Genomic DNA, 20,121 nt, shown 5'->3' on the forward strand with positions numbered 1-20,121 from the left:
TGATGGAGCCAGGAGTTTGTCCTGGTGAGATGGAAAACAGCACAGGCTTTTCAATACCCCATTGCCTGGTTTCGAGGTCACAGGCTGTTACATCAGATGTGTTGCCAGGCATCCTGTCAATGTGGGTCTGTCCCTGCAGGTGTTCCTTATGCTCCAATGTGAAGATCTTGTCCTTATGCAGATTGATCAAACTGGGTCTCCTTCATGGTGGGCTCGTTTCTTGTGCCACTCCTGTGGCTCTTGCACAATGCTGCTCTGTGCTTATTGCAAATTTTTGAGCAGAAAGAAACTGCTGAAACTGAGCCACGTTGCCAAATCTGTATGTTTTAAGGGAGATTTTGTGAACTGGGAAGTAACTTTTAAAATCCTTTTCTTAAAGGGGTTTTCAACATTTGGTGTCTAACAATGACTTAATCACTATCGCTTAGACGGATATTTTAAGATCTTCCTTTTGTCAGAGTAATAGTGAACTCAGACTGTAGGGTGCACATGGAGCAGGTAAGGCACCTGACACCCTCATGTCCTGGCAGCACGTGACCTCTGCCCTATGTGGCAGAGCGGTGACTCCACCATCTGACAGTGGTAGCTCCCTCTTTTGTAGGCCTTGGCACCCCTACTTCCGTCCTGAGTGCCGTGGCTTCTGTGAGAGCTTCTCCGTGTCTCTGGAACTGCCTCACCAGGTGCTGGAGCCCAGGGCAGCGCACGTCCAGCACGTCCATCCAGGAGCCTCTTGCTTGAGGAAAGGGTGTGCTTCCTCTGAGGGGCATGAACCCTGCAGAGGTGCCACCTGCCTGCTGTGGCCCTGCTGGCTGCCTCCCAGGGGCCCCGTGTTTTATTTGCTTATTTTGGCAAATGGGGCGTTCACGGGAGCAGCCCTCCTGTGCTTGCTTTTCTCTCCAGGATTGGGAAGGATGCTTACATGAGACCAAGCTTCTCTTTCCCCATTTGTTAATACTGTCATGAGTCCTCTCAGTCACTGGTAGAGTGTGATAAGGTAGAAAAGTGGATGATTTTTATGAACAAAGAAATAAACTTCTTGGTTTGGAGTAGCAAAAATGGCAGACATCCTAGGTTATTTCTCCATGTTTATAGCTCTGGTTTCATGGTGATGATCCATGATAAAATAGTTTCTCTTTTTATTGCACTTTGCATATCCCAGCTATTGCAAGATGTGCTGCAAACAGGAATGATTGTTGGATTGTTACCTACAAAATAAAGCATCTATTTTCCGACATATCAGCCGTGGATGAATAATGGGGTGTGTAGTAAAAGCAGGTTTCCCACGTCGATTCCCTCAGCCATCAGCCCCCTGGAATAGCTGGTGTTTCTTCGCGGCGCAGCTCTCTGGAAGCACCTTAAAGATGCTCTTCCGAAGTGCGTATCTGCTAGCTCTGGTTGGGGTTGCAGTCTTCCGTTGCCTGCAGAAGAGCAAACAGCCCTTGTCTAGTCACTTACTGCCTGTCTTACATGCACAGGAATTGTAGGATGGAACAGAGCTCTGAAGACGGGAAGTGGGAGAAGCCCAGAGTTGGGCCATCAAACTGGAGGCTTGGCCTGAGGCTCTCACTTGGGGAGTTGTGGCCACAGGGCAGAGCTGGAGCACCACCAGGTGAGGCAGGAAGCATGGTCATCCCCACCAGTGGCCCATCAGGCCCATGCAGGCGTAGCATGCTGTCCACCCTGTATCTGACTCTCGCACACCAACTGTAGGAATGGTGGATTTCTAAAGAGAATGAACTTGAGTTTTCTGTTTGCTTAATGGTAGTTCTTATTTACTCTGCCTTGTGTGTGTGTGTGTGTGTGTGTGTGTGTGTGTGTGTGAGGTTATTTGCTTTTCTTATTGACCTTGAGCTGTAAACTCCTCATACTCACCTGTAATACTGAGGTCTGCAGTCAGTCTATGGAAACCGTCACCAGAGGAGGCCCTGGGACCCTTGGCCTGTGATGTCCTGCCTTTCAGGTTGCCTTGCCTGCCCTTCCCAGGGCTGCAGGAGGCTGGGTATGTCTCTTCCTGTATTTTGGTGTTGCCTCTTGGTTTTTAGGTCTTTTCCTTGTAGGATACCCACACTCTCCTATCAGAATCTTTAAGGAACTCACCCTAAGCCAGTCCAGCAGGAAGAATCCATGAGCTTTCTTATCTGCCCCAGTTTGGTTGGTTGACTTCTCTGTCTAGTCCTTTCAAAGACAAATTAGCAAACCATGGGTGACATAATCGATAAAAGTTACGTGGAGTCCTTAGTTTTCCTTTCCTTCCCCCCGTGGGTTCTGGTTATTGAACCCAGGGCCCCTCACACATAGGCAAGTGCTCCATCACTGAACCACAACCCTGTCTCTTATTATTATTATTATTTTATTATTATTATTATTATTATTATTTGCTTTTGGAATCTCTGGATCATCCATATCAATGTGCCAAGATTGACTCCTGACACCTATAAAAGGCAGGTTAGTTTTTCATTTTAAATTCATGGACTGCAGAGTTTCAGCCTTGAATAGTCTCAGAAACAAATGGTGACCACCCCTTGGTTCATGGCCTGTAGTTGCTCAGCCTTGGCTTCCATCCATGGTAGAAGTCTGCCATTGCCGGGCACCTTCTTCAGGACATGCGTGATGGGCCCGTGTGGCGTAGAGAGTCCAGGCCTTAGCACAAGGGCCTGACACTGTCAGTCTCTGGTAAGGTGGTCAGGGGACAAGGACTAGGAAGTGGTCCTGACTCACCAGCAGTGCCACCTTGCCAGGTCCCTTACAACACCTCCCAGCCCAGGGTCCTGCCATAAGTCACCCTTTCCCTGCCTTGCTCGGGGCTGGTCCTGCATTGTCTTGTGCATGACAGCACTTGCTTCTTGGCACTTCAAGGCGTATTGTGTGCAGAGGGCTTCCTTTAGCCTCTCCACAGCACGGGTCACTTCACACTGCGCTGCTTGTCCCATTGTCAGGCCCCTGCTGTCTCACTGCTGCCTCTTTGGTTCAGCATCTGAGCAGCGGGTTTTCTCTGTTCCAAAAGTGACATGGTGGAGATTTCCTCAGGTGGGTACACACCACATGTGTCCAGTGTACTTCAGGAAGGCTCTCTGTGGTCCAGGGACACACACCAAGGGCCACTTTTAGGAAAGTGTCTCTTTTGTCCCTCTGAGGAACAAGGACAGTCGCAGACATGTCCTTCCATTCAGAAGGAATGGAAGGAATGAGGTGCTCTCAGGCTGAGTGGCCTGGGTTCAGTCGTTCTGGTCAGGGGAGGGTGGCTCAGTGTCTGGGTGCTGTGTGGAAGCACTTGCAGACCATGAAGGCATGCCGGACGCCCGTGCTGCTCCAACCCCAGTCGAGAGCACGCTGTCTTCCCCTGACCTGAGGATCTCACCAGAAGGAAGTCATGTTGACAGCCCAGCTCTGCTGTGCAGCCCAGGCCGCAGTGGCCAGATGACGGGGGTGTAAAGCCACTGCCTTTCCTTTGTGGGCCACCTTTACAGCAAGCCCAAATCCCAATGGGTCCTTGTCTGTTAGGAGCTCTGATGAATGACCAGAGTTTCTGTCCAATGGAAAAGACTTTCATTCATTTTCTGGTCATTTTGCTCATTAGAAACATGCTATAACCCTTTAAAAATATTGTATTTTGTGGTAAATCCATTAGATCTTTACTTAAAACAAGTTCTGCCATAACTTGGATTTGAAGGTAAGACCCCAGGGGCTTCTGCTGCTGGGCACTGCGGCCAGGGAAGGCCGTCCGGGAGGTATAAGCCTGGATACCTGGCCACTGGCTGCCTGTTGGTCACCTGGAGAAGCCACACTGTGCTTTTGTGGCTGTGCTCATGTGCCTTTGCAAAGTACACCTTAGTGACTTGGAGCAGCTGCTGCTGTGCACCCAGGAGCAGCTCCCGATCTCCAGGCCCAGGCTGCCCCTGGTGGCTCAGAGCAAAAGCTGAAGCAAAGCCCTTGACTGCACAGCAAGCCATCTTCTAACCAGTTGGAATGCTCAGTGACTTTACATCTCTGAAGAGGAGTGAAAGGCCCGTTTTCCTCTCCTTCAGTGCCTGGCTTTCCCAGGTTTGATGTGCGAGCCGTGTGTCCAGCTCTAGGAAATCCTAATCTGCCACTGGAGAACATGCACCTGCTCAACCTGCTGAAGCCTCATTGCTGACATTCTTCACTTGTGTTTTTTGGAAGAGAAAGCTCTTTCCTTGAGGATTCAAGTTCCTACCCCAGAAAGGAAAAATCCTGATGAGAGGATTGAGGACTTGGCTACAGGCTCAGCTCCACAGTCAGCTAACCCTGCCGAGTGCATTGTCTTCTGGAGGAGATGTCTCTCTCTGGAAGCACAAGGTCCCACACCCCAGAAAGCCAGGCTGTTGGATGACGGGAATAGTCTTCCAACTAGGGCAGAGTGAGGAAGAGGCCACAGAGGCGCAGGAGCAGCCATGGCCTGGTAACCACAGGTAACCAGCTGCACAGCAGGCTGGGATGAGGCCAGGTCGGAGGCTCGAGGATGAGCAGGCTGCTGACGCTGTTTTGCCTTCTGCTGGAGCCCTGGCTGTCCAGCCCTGGCCTGCATGAGCCTGGACCCCTGATTCCTGTGAACTCCCAACCCTGGCTGCCAGTACCTTGACACTCTGCCCCCTTCCACATCATGCTTAGCTGATGTGGAGTCTTCCTGCCTGCCTAGGGGCTCCATGCTGGTGCTTCCAGCTGCTGAAGAGGGTGTCTTAGGCTTCCACAGAATTTAGATTGTGAAGTACTGGACGTTTTCTTGTGAAAGACTCAGCATAGTATAGTATGAGTCACTCTAGACAATTGAAGCACTCTGCATTCCTGCCTTATCTATTTTAAACACTGTAGTAAAAATACAGGCAGCTACCCTCCCTCCCTCACTGGCAGCCTCTGGCCTAACCCAGCCCTCTGCTGCTTTTTAAGTGAAGTTTTACTGGCTCTGCTGCCTCTGTCTGGCCACATGTTCCTGTGGTTGCTTTTGTGCTGCAGCCACAGAGCCCTGCAGGTCCAGAAGCCTCAGCTGGCCCTTCAAGCCTAAACTCCTTTTCCTTTAGTCCTTTATAAAAAGCTTTCCGACACTGTTCAGGGTGCTTGAAATTTTGACTCCCAACTTTAAGGTTTTTAACTTTCCTTGGACATACGATGTATTTCATTTAATACTATTGTAATTTTAAAATTCTTATTTTCCAGTAGAGCAGATCGGATTAAGCTCTAAATGAAAAGCTGGTGATTTTTCTAGCATTGTGATACTTCACCCATCCAGTCCTCTGCTCGCTGGGTTTTACCTGAAGGGGACGTAGAGGAAGAAGAGGCCATCACACATTGTAAATGTCCTTTGAAGGCCATAGCTTCCCTTCCAAACTAGATATTGAAAGTGAACAGGTGCTTGCAGAAGAATTAAAAGCAGCTGGTACATGTTGGACAGGATGTGTACACTCTGTAGCTGTCAAGGAATTGCAGATTAAAGCAGCAGAGGTGTACATTTTGAGGTGCAGGTGGGGAGCTTTTACCAAATGGTGCAGGTTAGTGAGGCTGTGGGGTGTGCTTTTTTAGAAGACTAACAGGAAATGCATCTGTCTCCTGATTGTAAGTTCTAAGAACTGACCCTAAAGTATGCCAAGAAGTTCACCTCTAGGATGCTTATTGCTTTACCCTGTGAATCTGTGGTGTGAAAATTGGAGGCAACTGCAATATCATGTATTAGGGAACTGGGTTTAAAAATTCTGGAAGTCCACATGGTGGAGCTTGGTGTGGTTTTGGAAAGAATTGTATCTGTTTGACAGGGATTGTTGTGCAGGATGCATTTTAAGTAAAAGCAAGTTGCAGGACAGTTCTGTAGGTCATAACTGCAGCGATGTTCTACACATCAGCACCCATTGGGAAGCCATGGAAAGACACATCACAACTTGTACATCGTGGCAAGTGGCTGGGAATGCAAGGGACATTGTGGCTCCAAAACCTGAATATTTTGATAGGCAACTGCAACTTCCCATTTGCAGTGTGTGAAACAACTCTAAGCTTGAAATGGGGTTTTGCAGAGCCAGGCAACTTCTCGTCCTTCACTGGAGAGGAGAGCTCCTCCAGTGCCCATGAGGGCTGTTTGTTGTTTTGTTAGCAGGACTTGCTAGATATAAGAAATGTGCTTTCAAGCTCACTGCAGGGGGAGAATGGCAACTGCCAGCAGGAGGACCTGCAGGAATAGAAAGGGTGATGGACACAGTCACCAGGGTTACAGACCAAGTTTTTCTAAATGCAGACTCCATAAAGAAAGAGCAGGCACATCAGGGCTGCCAGCCTGGGGACAGGGCTACGGTACGTGGCTATCCAGGACTGGAGTGCAGAATGGGCTGTCAAGCCCATCTGTGTGACCTGAGCCCCTTTAAGAGCAACACGCTGTGAAACACTCCAAGGTTAATTCCAGCAGTGTGCCTAAAATAACTGAAAAGGACCAATGTTGATGAGGGAAATAAGTACCTTGAGACCCGTGATGATGGAACCCACTGTATGGAGCGCAGCACTGTGGTTTTGAGAAGGAAGTTCACAGGAGCGAATGCCTGCATTAAGAAAGGGAAGACTCAAATAACTACCCGGCTGTATGCATGAAAGTAGGAGAACAAAGTAAGCCCAAAGTTAACAGAGGGAAAGAAATAAACGAAATAGAGCTGAGAAAAACAAATGAAACAAAGTTGGAAAGCTTTTTATCCAGGTTAAGAAGAGGGGGCATTCAAATAAATAAAATCAGATACAAAAGAGCAGACATTACAACTGATACTACAGATCATCATAGGATCATCAGAGGGTAAGAGACCACCAGGAACAATTGCACGCAAGCAGATCATTGGCTACCTAGAAGATGCAGACTGATTCCTGAAGACATACAGCCTCCCCAGTCAGAATCATGGAGCAATATGAAAACTGAACAAATCAACAATAAGGAGACTAAGTCATCATCAAAAATCTTCTGACAGAAAGAAGCTCAGGACTGGAAGAGACTATCGGTTACTTCCCAAACAGTTAAAGGAGAGTTCATGAGGCCAAGCCTATGATGATACCAGAATCAGAGAAAGAAACTACAGGTCATTATCCCTGGTGAGCTTCCATGCAAATCTTGATGCAAACCAAATTTAACAACACATACTAAGGATTATGCACCATAATTAGGGAGTTTTATGCCTGGGATGCAAGAATGGTCCAAACATGTAAATCAACAAATGCCATATGATCCTCTCAATAGATGCAGAAGATGCCTTCAGCCAGGTTATAATAAATACTCTCCTCAAAAGAGGTGGAGAATAATGTACTTCAGCACAGTCAGGCCACAGATGTCAGGCCACAGTTAACACTGTCTGGTGAAAAGCGTAAAGGTCCTCTAGGATCGGGACCAAGACAAGATGGTCACTTCAGCCACTGCCATTCAATGCGTAGTGTTGCCTTGGCCAGAGCAGGCAGGCAAGAGAGGGAGGCTGAAGGCATCCATATTGGGAAGGAAGACGTGACATTCCTGCTTGTAGATAACATGATGTCATATGGAGAAGACCCTGAAAACTCCTCTTAAAACAAGTCAGAACTAATAAACAATTCATGATTCTGTCTTGGTGAACTGTGTGTTTCTAGGAATTGATCCATTTCTTCTAGTTTGTTCAGTTTGTTTGCATACCTTGTCCATGTGGCCTCTTGCATCCTTTGTACCTCTGTGATATCAGTTGTAGGATGCAAAACCAACATATAAAAATTAGTTGCACACAATACAGTGGCACCAAAAGAAATTTAAAAGGCTGTCCCATTTATAACAACATCAAAAAGAATAAAATTTTTAGGAATTAAATTTTACCAAGGATGTGAAAGGTCTGTACCCTGAAAAATATAGAACCCTGATGAAAGGCACTGGAGAAAGCACGCAAAGGAGGGATGACCAGTGTTTATGAACTGGAGAATTAACACCATTAAAATGTCCGTGCTGCCTAGAATGCTCTACAGATTCAGTATAATTTGTATCAAAATCCCAAAGACATTTTTCAAAGAAAGAGAAAATCGTCTTAAAATTCATGTGAGCTTCCAACGGAGCTGAAGGAACTGAGGCCGTCTTGAGAGCGGAGGGCAGAGCTGGAGGCACCCTGTTTCCTGGCTTCCACTGGCTCTGGAAAGCTGCGGCAGGCAGAGCAGGGTGGCTGGTGTCAAAGACAGACACACAGATCAAGGAGACACGGCAGGAAGCCTGGCACGAAGACCCCACGTGGTGAAACTCCCTTTGTGCAAGGTGCCAGCAACGTACAAGGAGGGAAAGGTGATCTCTGCACCACAGCACAGGGGATACTGGAAGTCCACTTGAGAAAGGGCATCTTGGACAACTATGCACAGAAACAAACTCAAAATGGATCTACAAGTTAGGTGTAACACCCCAGAGCCTCTCAGTTGGTCCAGGTGATCATGTCTTGGTTGAGACACAGAAGCATAGGCAACACGAGCAAGAGCAAGCAAGGGGGGTCACGTGCAGTCAGAAAGTTCCTGCTTAGCACAGGGAGCAGCCAACCAAACGCAGAGGCCCCCTGAGCATGGAGAGCACGGCTCGCTGTCTGCATTGACCTGGTCAGTGGCCCATAGTCTAGCAGTAGGAGGAGTTTACAGGACTCCAGAGCAAACGAGACAGCTGGGTTAAAATATTTTAGAACAAACAGAAATATTTTGAAATAAAAAGTGGGCAAAGGACCTGAAAAAGATATTTTTTTCAAAGTAGATATGCAAATGAGCAACAGATACATGAAATCTGCTGGCTAGTTGTGAGGAACTGCAGAGCCAGCCACATGAGCACCTCCTCACACTGCTGGGATGGCCATATCAAGAAGAGCTGGCAAGAGGTGAAGGAGCAGTCCTTGCACAGTGCAGGCAAGAGCAGTTTGAAGCTTCCTCAAAAAGTTACAAGTACATCTGTGCTCACCAGCAGTTGCACTCTGAATGTGCGAACTTAGGAAACAGATACTGCAGCACCACATCCGCCGCACAACTCTTCACAGCAGCCAAGGTATGGAACAAAGTGACAGTGTCATGGCCAATTTGTCAGGTTAGATTGGAGCAAAGGTGACAAATCAGCCATGAAAAAATAGAATTCAACCAGCGTTCTTTGTTTTGCCTGTCGTGTTTAAGGATGAGAGACACGTACTAAGCCACCCAGAGCCTTGGTCTAAGACAGTATCACCGCAGTCAGGGTGGGAGGCCACCAGGCCCTCTGTGTGGACGTTTGGAGTTCATGGTGAAAACTAGTCAAAGATGCAAGTGGGCAAACGTGAAGGTAGTGTCCAGGCTGGACTTCACTATCGGGAAGCTGTCATGCAGGTCACAGGAGTGGGTGATATGGAGGAGGGGAGCAGAGTCAACAGAGGCCCAGGTCCTGGGGCCTCCCGTGTGCTCCACGTGTCTGACTACATCCTTCCCTAGGAGTCGCTACCTCAGCACACCTCTTTGTACAAGCCACTTGGTCCTGAGTAGCAAACCCTCTGGAGTGCACTGATTTTTTTTTTTTGATGCTGGATATTGAACCCAGGGTGCTTCACTACTGTATATCTGCAGTTCTTTTATTTTTGAGACTGGGTCTCACTGAATTGCTTAGGGTCTTGCTAAGTTGCTGAGTCTGGCCTTGAACTTGCAGTCTTCCTGCCTCAGCCTCCTGAACAAAGTCCCTTAGATCTTGACTGAGTTGTGCTGATGAATAGAATCTCTTTCAGTTTTATTCTTTGAGCATTTACAGTGTGCTGGACACGCTCTAGAGGAGGATAACGAAGTCTCCCCAGTCCTCCTCAGCACCTATTTGTAAGGTACTTTCTGCCCCAGAGACTGCTGGGTGCTTGCGTGGTCAGTGCTTGTAGAGAACTGAGAGGTGACCGGCACGAAGGGCAGTGCAGCTACCACTGAGGACACGGGACAGTCTTGCGTTGGCTGTGAAGCAGGACAGCCCCATCAAGGAAGTGGGGTGGCAGCCCGGCCCTGTGTCTGGGGAAGGTGAAGAGTGGGAAGCTGCTGCCTCCTGGAGCCGTCTCCCTCATGTGCACGCTCCCTCTTCTCCTGTAGGTGACCTGCTTGTCCCAGCCCGGGTCCTGGCCTGCAGGAGTGCTGGCCTTGCCGTCCGGTCATGAAGTCTGTAGGAGACTCCTGTACTGGGTGCATGTTCTTGGGAGCTTTCTCTCCCGACCCTTCCTTGTTTGCCTTGAGGTTTCTCCATGAGGGCTCTGTGGTAGACCTGCAGAACCGTGGCTGCTGAGGGTTTCTTGTGACCACTCTGTGAATGTACAGGCCTCGTGACTATTTTTTAGAAACCAGCACCCTCCCCTGTGTTGCTGGTTGTGTGAACCTTTAACAGGAATAGATCTTACTGGTCTCTTCCAGGCCACCCGTGATGCCACATGCACCTGTGCAGCAGCCCTGGGCTGCAGTCTGTCTGGCGTGTGAGTCTTCAGGACCAGACTTGGGGTTCACATGACTCCTAGCAAGCGCATCCTCCCTTTTCCTGGTTCGTAGCAGCCATCCTTAGAGCCTTTTGTATTCAGCGTGACCTTCTGCACATAAGTGGCAGTAGACTTTGTCCACTAGACGAAGCATGCTTTCAAGCTTTCACGGCCAGAACAGGAAACCGGTCTGTTTTCTAAAGCAAGTGGACTCTACCTGTGTTCTATAAGTTCGTTTTGCTTCTTTTCAAATTAAGCCATATCTTTCCTTTTTAGATATAAAAAGTTACTTCTACAGCCACTTGAAATTCACTGAATCTTTTCTTATGATAATACTACCGAAAGTGTGAGCTGCTTCTCAGAGAAGTCTCTGCCTTGGCCACACACCGGCGGACCCAGACCTGTGGGTGAGACAGGAGTAGGTCGGTGCACAGTGCTGTTCCTGGAACCTCCTACACCCAGGTCCCCATTGTCTCTTGGGAAGAGGTGCTGTTGCCACGGCTGTTTGCAGGAGGAGGGATGTCCCTGAAGGCACGTCGCTCTTCACGGCGCCCCGCACTGTGGGTCAAGTGGAGTACGAGTGCGTGCCCTGGTTTTGACTGTGGCTTTGGAGTTGGTGTTCGTGGGGTGCACGTCTTGCTCAGCAGAACTGGGGGATTTGGGAGACAAGTGTTCAGGGCACTTGGCACTGACCATCAGCTCCCTAGGACAGGAAATAGATGCCTCAGCATGTCCCCGAGCAGTCTGGGGCTCGACTAAAGATGCTCAGGGATGCACCAGGCCATGCCTTGGTGTACAGCTGACTCACCACAAGTGCTCCGGACCATGCTGGGTCCATCCTGTGTGCATATGTGCCCGGCTGACACACTGTGAGTGCTCTGTGGCCCACAGGGCCAGCACGTGCCACGCTGCTCTCCCTGGAGACGCTCCTATGCGACGTGCCTTCAGGGACATCCCTCCTCCTTGTGCTGCCATGTTGCCCCCACACCTGACTCGCTGGTCCAGGGGTGCTCCGAGGAGCCCTGGAGTGGGAGGACCTCCCGCTGCCTGGAACACCAGTTGGAGTTCTTGGCAGACAAGCTGCACTTCCTGGGTGCACAGTGGGGCCTGGGAGCCTGTGCTCCAGCTGGAGCTCTGGGACGTGCTGAGGGGAGCCTGTTCCTGGTGCTCAGTGCCTGAATATCTGCCATGAGATTCTGTTAACTTGTGGCCCTGTCTCCTTCCCAGAGTCCCTTGGAGAACCCTTGATCTGAAGAAGGATGTAGCATCGACCTATTTGTAGTGCTTCACATGAGGCTAACTCAAGTGTTTAGAAAGTGACTATATTTAAAACTCAGCAGTCTGAAATCTGAAAGGTTTCCCTTTTTGAATTTTTAATTTTTTTAAATTCTCACTAGCTGTACACGACAGTAGGATGCATTTTGACATACACAAATGCAACACAACTTCTCATTCCTCTGGCTGTGCATGGTGCAGAGTCACTCCAGTAGTGCGATCATACATGTATATAGGGTGATGATGTCTGTCTCATTCTACTGTCCTTCCCATCCTCACAGCCCCACCCCTCCCCTCCCTCCCCTTTACATAAACCAAACTTCTTTCATTCTTCCCTATTTCCCACCCTACTATGGATCAGCGTCCACTTATCAGAGAAAACATCAGCTTTTGCTTTTTGGGATTGGCTTACTTCACTTAGGGCATGGTAGTCTCCAACTCCATCCATTTACCTGCAAATGCCATAATTTCATTCTTTTTTTAAGGCTGAGTAACATTCCATTGTGTATATGTACCACATTTTCTTTATCCACTCATCTGTTGCTTCCACAGTTTAGCAATTGTGAATTGCTATGAATATTGCGAGTTTCTATGAACAATGATGTGGCTGCATCACTGCAGGATGCTGATTTTTCAGTCCTTTGGTTATTAACTGAGGAGTGGTTCCATTCCAAGTTTTCTGAGGTATTTCCATACTGCTTTCCAGATTAGATGCAGTTTGCAGTCCCACCATCAACAGATGAGTGTGCCTTTTCCCCACATCCTTGCCAACATTCATTATTGCTTGTTCTCGATAATTGGCATTCTGACTGGAGTGAGATGAAATCTTAGCATAGTTTCAATTTGCATTTCTTTAATTGCTAGAAATAACATTTTTTTGTTTGTTGATTAATTGTTTTTCTTCTGAGAAGTGTCTATTCAGTTCCTTAGCCCATTTATTGACTGGATTAATGTTTTTTTTTGTGATATTAAGTTTTTTTGGGGGGGAGGGTACTGGGGATTGAACTTGGGGGTACTCAACCACTGAGCCACATCCCCACCATATTTTGTATTTTATTTGGAGACAGGGTCTCAGTGTGTTGCTTAGCACCTCGCAGTTGCTGAGGCTGGCTTTGATTTCACAATTCTCCTGTCTTAGACTCCCAAGCCGATGGGATTACAGGCTTGCAGTACCGCGCCTGGCGTTTTTTGAGGTTTTTATATGTCCTGGATATTAGTGCTCTATCTGAGGTGCATGTGGTGAAGATTTTTCTCTCACTCTGTAGGGCTCTCATCACATTATTGATTGTTTGCTGAGAAGAAGCTTTTTAGTTTGATGCTATCCCATTTATTGATTCTTGATTTTACTTCTTGTGCTTCAAGTCTTGTTCAGGAAGTCGGGTCCTAAGCCATCATGTCATGATAAAGATTTGGGTCTACTTTTTCTTCTATTAGGCGCAGGGTCTCTGTACCAGTGCCTGAATCTTTGATCCACTTGGAGTTGGTTTTTGTGAAGATAAGTGGTAGAGATTTAATTTTGTTTTGCTACACATGGATTTACAGTTTCCCCAGCACCATTTGTTGAATAGGTATCTTTTCTTCCATGTATGTTTTTGGTGCCTTTGTCTAGAATGAGCTAACTACATACATGTGGGTTTGTCTCTGTGTCTTCTATCCTGTACCACTGCTCTACATGTCTGATTTTGGTGCCAATACCATGCTGTTTTTGTTACTATAGCTCTGTAGTATAGTTTGAGGTCTGGTATTGTGATGCCTCCTGCTTCAGTCTTCTTGATGGTGATTTCTTGGTTAGTCTGAGTCTCTTATTTTTCCAAATGAATTTCATAATTGATTATTCTATTTCTATGAAGAATGTCATTGGGATTTTAATAGGAATTGCATTAAATCTGTATAATGTTTTTGTTAGTATGGCCATTTTGACAATATTAATTCTGCATATCCAAGAGCATGGTCTTGCATTTCCAAGACCATCTTCTAAGGTCTTCTTCAATTTCTTTCTTTAGGGTTCTGTAGTTTTCATTGCAGAGGTCTTTCACCTCTTTTGTTAGATTGATTCACAGGTATTTTATTTATTTATTTTTTAGGCTATTGTGAATGGGGTATTTTTCCTAATTTCTCTTCAGTGGATTCATCGCTGGTGTGTAGGAATGCATTGGATTTATGGCTGTGGATTTATATCCTGCTACTTTGCTGAATTCATTCATTAGTTGTAGAAGTTTTCTGGTTGAATTTTTTGGATCTTCTAGATATAGAATCATGTCATCAGCAAATAGTGATAGTTTGAGTTCTTCTTTGCCTATTTGTATCCCTTTAATTTCTTTCTTCTAATTGCTGTGGCTAGAGTTTCAAGGACTGTGTCGAATAGAAGTGGTGAAAGAGGACATCCTTGTCTTGTTTCAATTTTTAGAGGGAATGCTTTCAATTTTTCTCCATTGAGAATGATGCTGGCCTTGGGTTTAGCATATATAGCTTTTACAATGTTGAGGTATGTTCCTACTATCCCTAGTTTTTCTAGTGTTTTGAACATGAAGTTGTGTTGTATTTTTTCAAATGCTTTTTCTGCATCTATTGAGGTGATCATATGATTCTTGTCTTTAAGTCTGTTGATGTGATGTATTATGTTTATTGATTTCTGTTTGTTGAATCAACCTTGCATCCCTGGGATGAACCCCACTTGATCATAATGCACTTTCTTTTTAATATGCTTTTGCGATTTGCCAGAATTTTATTGAGAATTTTTACGTCTATATTCATCAGGGATATTGTTCTGATGTTTTCTTTCTTTGATGTATCTTTGTCAGGTTTTAGTATCAGGGTGATACTAGCTTCATAGAATGAGTTTCCAAGGTTTCCCTCCTTTTCTATTTCATGAAACAATTTGAGGAGTATTAGTATTCATTCTTCTCCAAATGTCTTTGTAGAACTCGGCTGAGAATTTGTCTTGTCCCAGGCTTTTCTTGGTAGGCTTTTGGTGATGTCTTCTGTTTCCTTACTTGAAACTGATTTGTTGAAATTGTGTTTGTTCTCCTGATTCAGTTTGGGCAGACTATACACCTCAAGAAATTTGTCAGTATCTTCTGGATTCTCCATTTTACTAGAGTATAAATCTTCAAGAGTGTCTGATTATCTTCTGTATTTCAGTAGTGTCTGTCATGATATTTCCTTTTTTCATCACGAATTTGTCATTTGAGTTTTCTCTCTCCTTTTTGTTAGGGTGGCTAAGGGTTTATCAATTTTATTTATTTTTTGAAGAACCAGCTTTTAGTTTTGTCAGCAGTTTGTTTCAATTTTATTGATTTCAGTCCTGATTTTAATTATTTTCTGTCTTCTGCTGTGTTTGGTGTTCTTTCTGTAGGGCTTTGCTGTAATGTCAGGTCATTTATTTTTATCATTTATTCCTTTTATGAATGACCTCAGTGCAATGAACTTTCCTCTAGCACTGCCTTCAGAGGGTCCCAGACCCTCTGTATTGGAGTTCTGTTTACCTCTAAGAACTTCTTTCCTCCTCCTTGATGTCTTCTGTTATCCATGCGTCATTCAGTAGTATAGTGCTTAGTCTCCAGGGGGTGGGAGTAGCTTCTGCTATTTATTTTGTCATTTATTTCTAATTTTATTCCATTACGGTCTTATAGAATGAAGGGTAGTATCTCTATTTTTTGTGTTTGCTAAGAATTGCTTTGTGAGTGACATAACATATGGTCTGTTTTAGAGAAGGATTCATGTGCTGCTGAGAAGAAAGTCTATTTGCTTGTTGATGGATGGAGTGTTCTATATATGTCTGTTAAGTCTAAATTACTGGGTGTATTATTGAGTTTTATAGCTTTTGTTTGGAAGATCTATCCAGTGGTGAGAGAGGTATGTTAAAGTCAACCAGTTATTATTGTGTGGTGGTCTATTTGATTCTTGAAATTGAGAAGACTGAGTTTGATGAACGTAGATGCTCCATTGTTTGGGGCATGAATATTCATGATTGCTATGTCTTGTTGACGTACGAGTCCCTTAAGGAAATGTCCTTCTTTATCCCTTCTGACTGGCTTTGGTGTGAAGCCCACTTTGCCTAACATGAGGATGGGAACCCCTCTGGTTTCCCTGGTCCATGTGAGTGATCTTATGGTTTTCCATCCTTTCACCTTCAGTCTGTAGGTGTCTCTTACTCTGAGATGGGTCTCTTTGAGGGTAGCATCTTGATGAATCTCTATTTTAATCCAATCTGTCAGTCTGTGTCTTTTGATTGATGAATTAGGCCATTAACTTTCAGGGTTATTATTGAGATGTGGTTTATGTTCCCGCTCATTTTGATTTACTTTTGGTTTTTAACTTGGTTTCTCCTTTGATTGTTTTTTCCTTTAGTGTAGGTCCTTCCTTTGCTGTTTTTTATTGTTGTTTTTCATTTCCTCCTCATGGAATATTTGTCAAGAATGTTCTGTAGTGCAGGTTTTCTCGTTATAAATTCTTTTAACTTTTATTTATCATGGAAGGTTTTTATTTTGTCATCAACTCTGAAGCTTAATTTTGCTGGGTATAAGAGTCTTGGTTGACCTCCATTTTTTTTCAGAGCTTGGTATGTGTTGTTCCAGGATCTCCTGGCTTTGAGGGTCTGGGTTGAAAAATCGGCTGAGATCTGAATTGGTTTCCCCCTATATGTAATCTGAAACTTTCCTCTTGCAGATTTTAGTATTCTATGCTTTTTCTGTAGGCTGGGCCTTTTTATCATAGTGTGCCTTGGTGTAGATCTGTTGTAATTTTGTATATTTGGTATCCTGTAAGCCTCTAGTATTTGATTTTCCAATTCATTCTTCTCATTTGAGAAATTTTCTGATATTATTTTATTGAAAAGATTGTACATTCCTTTGGTTTGAATTTCTGTGCCTTCCTCTATCCTGATAATTCTTAGATTTGTTCTTTTCACATTATCCAATAATTCTGTTCATAGTTTCTTACCATCTTCATTGTATGGTCAACTTTAGTTTCAAGATTATATATTTTGTCTTCATTGTCTGAGGTTCTGTCTTCCAAGTGATCTAGTCTGTTGGTGATGCTTTTTATTTATTGAATTTTTAATTTGGCTTATTGTTTTCTTCATTTCAAGGATTTCCGTTTAGTTTTTTTTTTTGTTGTTGTTGTTGTTGTTTTGTTTTTCAGAATCTATTACTTTTTTTCCTGAAGTAATCTTACTACCTGCATTTGCTCTCTTATTTCTTTGTCGGAGTGATCAATTGTTGCCTGCATTTTCTCTCTCATATCATTCTTTGCTTCACAGATCATCTGAATTATGTGTATTGTGAACTCTTCTCTGTCATTTCATATGCTGAGCTGTCGATGGATTCTATTACTGTAGCACCTTGGTTGGTTTGGGCACTTTCTTCCCTTGTGTCTTCATGTTGTCTATGAGTCATCCTCTCTAGCAGTGGGGATCCAAGGTATTTCAGTTTATACCGTGTAATCTTGTTCTGTCCTTGCAGGTTACTAATACCTCGACTTTAAGGAGGAGATCAATATTTACAGCACCCAATGCAAACAATATGCAGCTTTAAACCAAATAGCTCCTATTTAGATACAGTTTTGTCACAATAAACAGAAATGATGTGTTCAATTAATATCTACAATATAAATAGCAGGCTTACATAAGGGTCTCTAGTTTTTAATGGTAGACAAAGGCAGGGGGTGGGTGGTAGGATGTGGGGTTCATGCGGTAGGAGTGGGAATGTAGAGGTGTTAGATCACAGGAAGAGTGAGAGAGGGATCAAGAGAAGTGGGCTAGCAGGGACAGCCCTGGTGTAGGCAGGCCTGCAGGGACTTGGTGATGGTTTCCCGGGTCTTGGCTGTTGTCTCTAGATGGAAGTAGTCAGGAGAGACATGTGTTGGTAGATAGGGGGCAAAATATAGTTGTGTAGGGTTGCTCTGTTCTTAATCATTGAGGTTTGCTAAAATTAAATATCCAACTTTAAAAAGTAACCACTTAGTTGGAAACTTTTCTAAAATATATTTTGGCATTCAGTATTTTTCACCTGGAGCTTGCTGAGTGTCGGTCTGATCCTTGTCCTTGCCTGAGGTGCCGTGGTCCAGGCTGGGGGCAGTGCCCATGGCCCCAGGACGGTGCTTTCTCTTGCTTCCTTCACGCCAGCCCCTCCTCCAGCAGGCAGCTGTGTAGCTTGCGTGTCCCCCGCCCATGCTGGAACCCACCCTACTCCTCTTGCTCCCTTCATCTGTTTCCTCTGGACTTAGAAGCTGGGTCACTGTGGGTGCAACAGGGCCACAGGGACCTCTGGGCTGGGGCTGGGCACTGGTTGGCAGCAGTGCTGGAGGCCTGGGCTCCCATTTTGGAGGCTGACCCTAACCTAGTCCTCACCTAGCATTGCTGACTCTTCCAGGTCTGCACCAGCTCCCACAGCCGCCCCACTCCCACCTGGCCTTCTGAGCTCTTGGTGAAGTGCCCCCCGCCCCACGGGTTACTGTCATGGCAGGAATGCAGATCAAGGGTCGGGGTGTCCTGAAGCTAGCCGGTCTGTGGGAAGGTGGCGGGACTGAGCTTCAGCTGTCTCCCTGTTGGGCGCTGGGCGGCAGGTGGCTTGGCTCTTCCCTCTCGGCACCTTGGCCTGGCTGGGGCGCTCCAGCCCCCAGGCTCTGGTGACGAAGTCTAGGTTGTGGTCTTGCCTTTGTCTCCCCAGTCCGTGTGGACAGGGGTATACCTGAGGTACAAGCTGTGGCAAGGGATGGTCAGTCACGCCGGCTTCATCGCCCAGCTGCGAGGAAGGGGTCCAGGGGGCTGTGCATTACCGTGCCAGGACAGGGCTGTGCCCTCCATCCTCCTTCCCCAGGCGGCGTTGCCCTTGCTCTCTCTGTGGAGGAGCCCCTTCAGATCCAGCCCCCAGCACCTACCCGAGCAGGAACGCGTTGGCAGCCAGGTCCTCCCCGTCCCTCCTGGGCGGTGCTTCAGCTCCCTCCACTGTGGGGCGTTCCCGTGGCTGGGAGAGCTGTGGGGCACTCTGCCTGCTGTGCCACAAGCACGGAGGTTCCCCCCAGCCCGGGCCTGTGCTCCTCAGCTCTGGACGGAGTTGTGCTGAGGAGCAGGGAGCTCCACCGGATCCGCTGGCTCCGTGACCGCAGAAGGGTGCTCCTGGGGCGCCCCAGCCCATCGAGGCGTGTGCCTCAGCTCAGACTGCATGGAATGAAACTATTTTTCTTGTGAGCTCTTTAAGACTTTCTTCCAGCAAGACAGAAACCTATGTTTGTGACTGAATTGAGATTATTTTCTATCTCTTTATGGCTTTCACCACAGAGATAGGATTTGGGGCCCCTTGGGAACTATTCAGATGTGCCTTGTGCTGGCTAGGGTGGGCGTGCGTGCTGCGCCTGGGAAACCAGCTCTGCCTGCTCAGACGTGGAGGAAGGACTCCGCTCCCCGGGCAGCGCAGGCCTGGGCCTGGGCAGGCTGTGGTTCTCTGTCCACTCAGCGCTCAGCTCTGCCTCCTGTCCCCCGGGACTTTGCCTTGCCTACAAAATCGCGCGCACCCTGTCCATAACAGCTTCTCCTTGTGGCTCCTCAGTGCTGCCCACCAGCATGGTTGAACCCTGACCTCGACTCCTTAGCCACTGGTGGACACTGGTGGGCTCGAGTTGGCTTAACTGCTATGGGCACCCAGATGGTTGCCTCTCATGGTTCTAGATTCTGGAGGTCCAGCTCGGGCGGGCCAGTCAAGTTCTTGGCAGGACTGTCTTCCTGTCTTGCTTTGTCCTCCATGGCAGGGAGAGAGGAGGTGAAATATCTGGTGTCTGTCCTTGAAAGGACTCTGATCTCCTCATGAGTGTCCAACCCTCATGGCCTCATCTCACCTGATTGCCTCCTAAGAGCCCCCTCTCCAAATATCGTCACACTCTGGGGGTCAGGGCTTCAGCATGAAGCACACGTTCAGTCCACTGAAGTGAGACCGCAGGGCGCATCGGATGGTGACTTCCAGTGACTGGGCTGGTGAGTTGCCAGAGTGTGAAGGATGTGAGTGGAGTCTCTGAGCCACAGGTCCCCATTAACATGGTCATTCCTCTCCTTCCAGCGTCACCTGGGAGCCGATGGGAGACGGGAAGAAGGTCATCTCCCTGGCCGACAACCACCTGCTGCTGTGGGACCTGCAGGAGAGCTCCAGCCAGGCTGTGGTAAGCCAGCGTGGGGGGGCTTCCCTGGTCGGTGGGTCAAACTCAGAACAGACTTTTCAATTTACTTCTGTTTGCATTTTGACATTAATTATGAGGTCATTAATGAATGGACCAAGTCATCAATCAAAGAGCTAAGTGATGGGTCTTTTTCTTTTTAGGATACATGACTGTAGAGTGTTTTTAACATATTATACATACATGGAGCATAACTTGTTCTCATTAGGATCAGTTCTGTGGTTGCACATGATGTGGAGTCACCCTGGTCATGTTTCCATTT

At 46.6% G+C, this 20,121-nt stretch overlaps 1 protein-coding gene across 10 annotated transcripts in view; it reads left to right on the top strand.

Annotated features, from left to right (window-relative positions):
• Eipr1 (EARP complex and GARP complex interacting protein 1) overlaps window positions 1-20,121 on the top strand; it is a 112,221-nt gene that overhangs the window by 73,333 nt on the left and 18,767 nt on the right. For all 10 annotated transcript variants that reach the window (XM_078029737.1, XM_078029739.1, XM_078029733.1 and 7 more), the window contains one exon: window positions 19,745-19,844. In XM_078029737.1, coding sequence (XP_077885863.1) covers window positions 19,745-19,844 — 100 coding nt within the window. The remainder of the gene's footprint in view (window positions 1-19,744; window positions 19,845-20,121) is intronic.

Source organism: Ictidomys tridecemlineatus, chromosome 12, assembly GCF_052094955.1.
Source record: "Ictidomys tridecemlineatus isolate mIctTri1 chromosome 12, mIctTri1.hap1, whole genome shotgun sequence".
Classification (NCBI taxonomy): Eukaryota; Metazoa; Chordata; class Mammalia; order Rodentia; family Sciuridae; genus Ictidomys; species Ictidomys tridecemlineatus.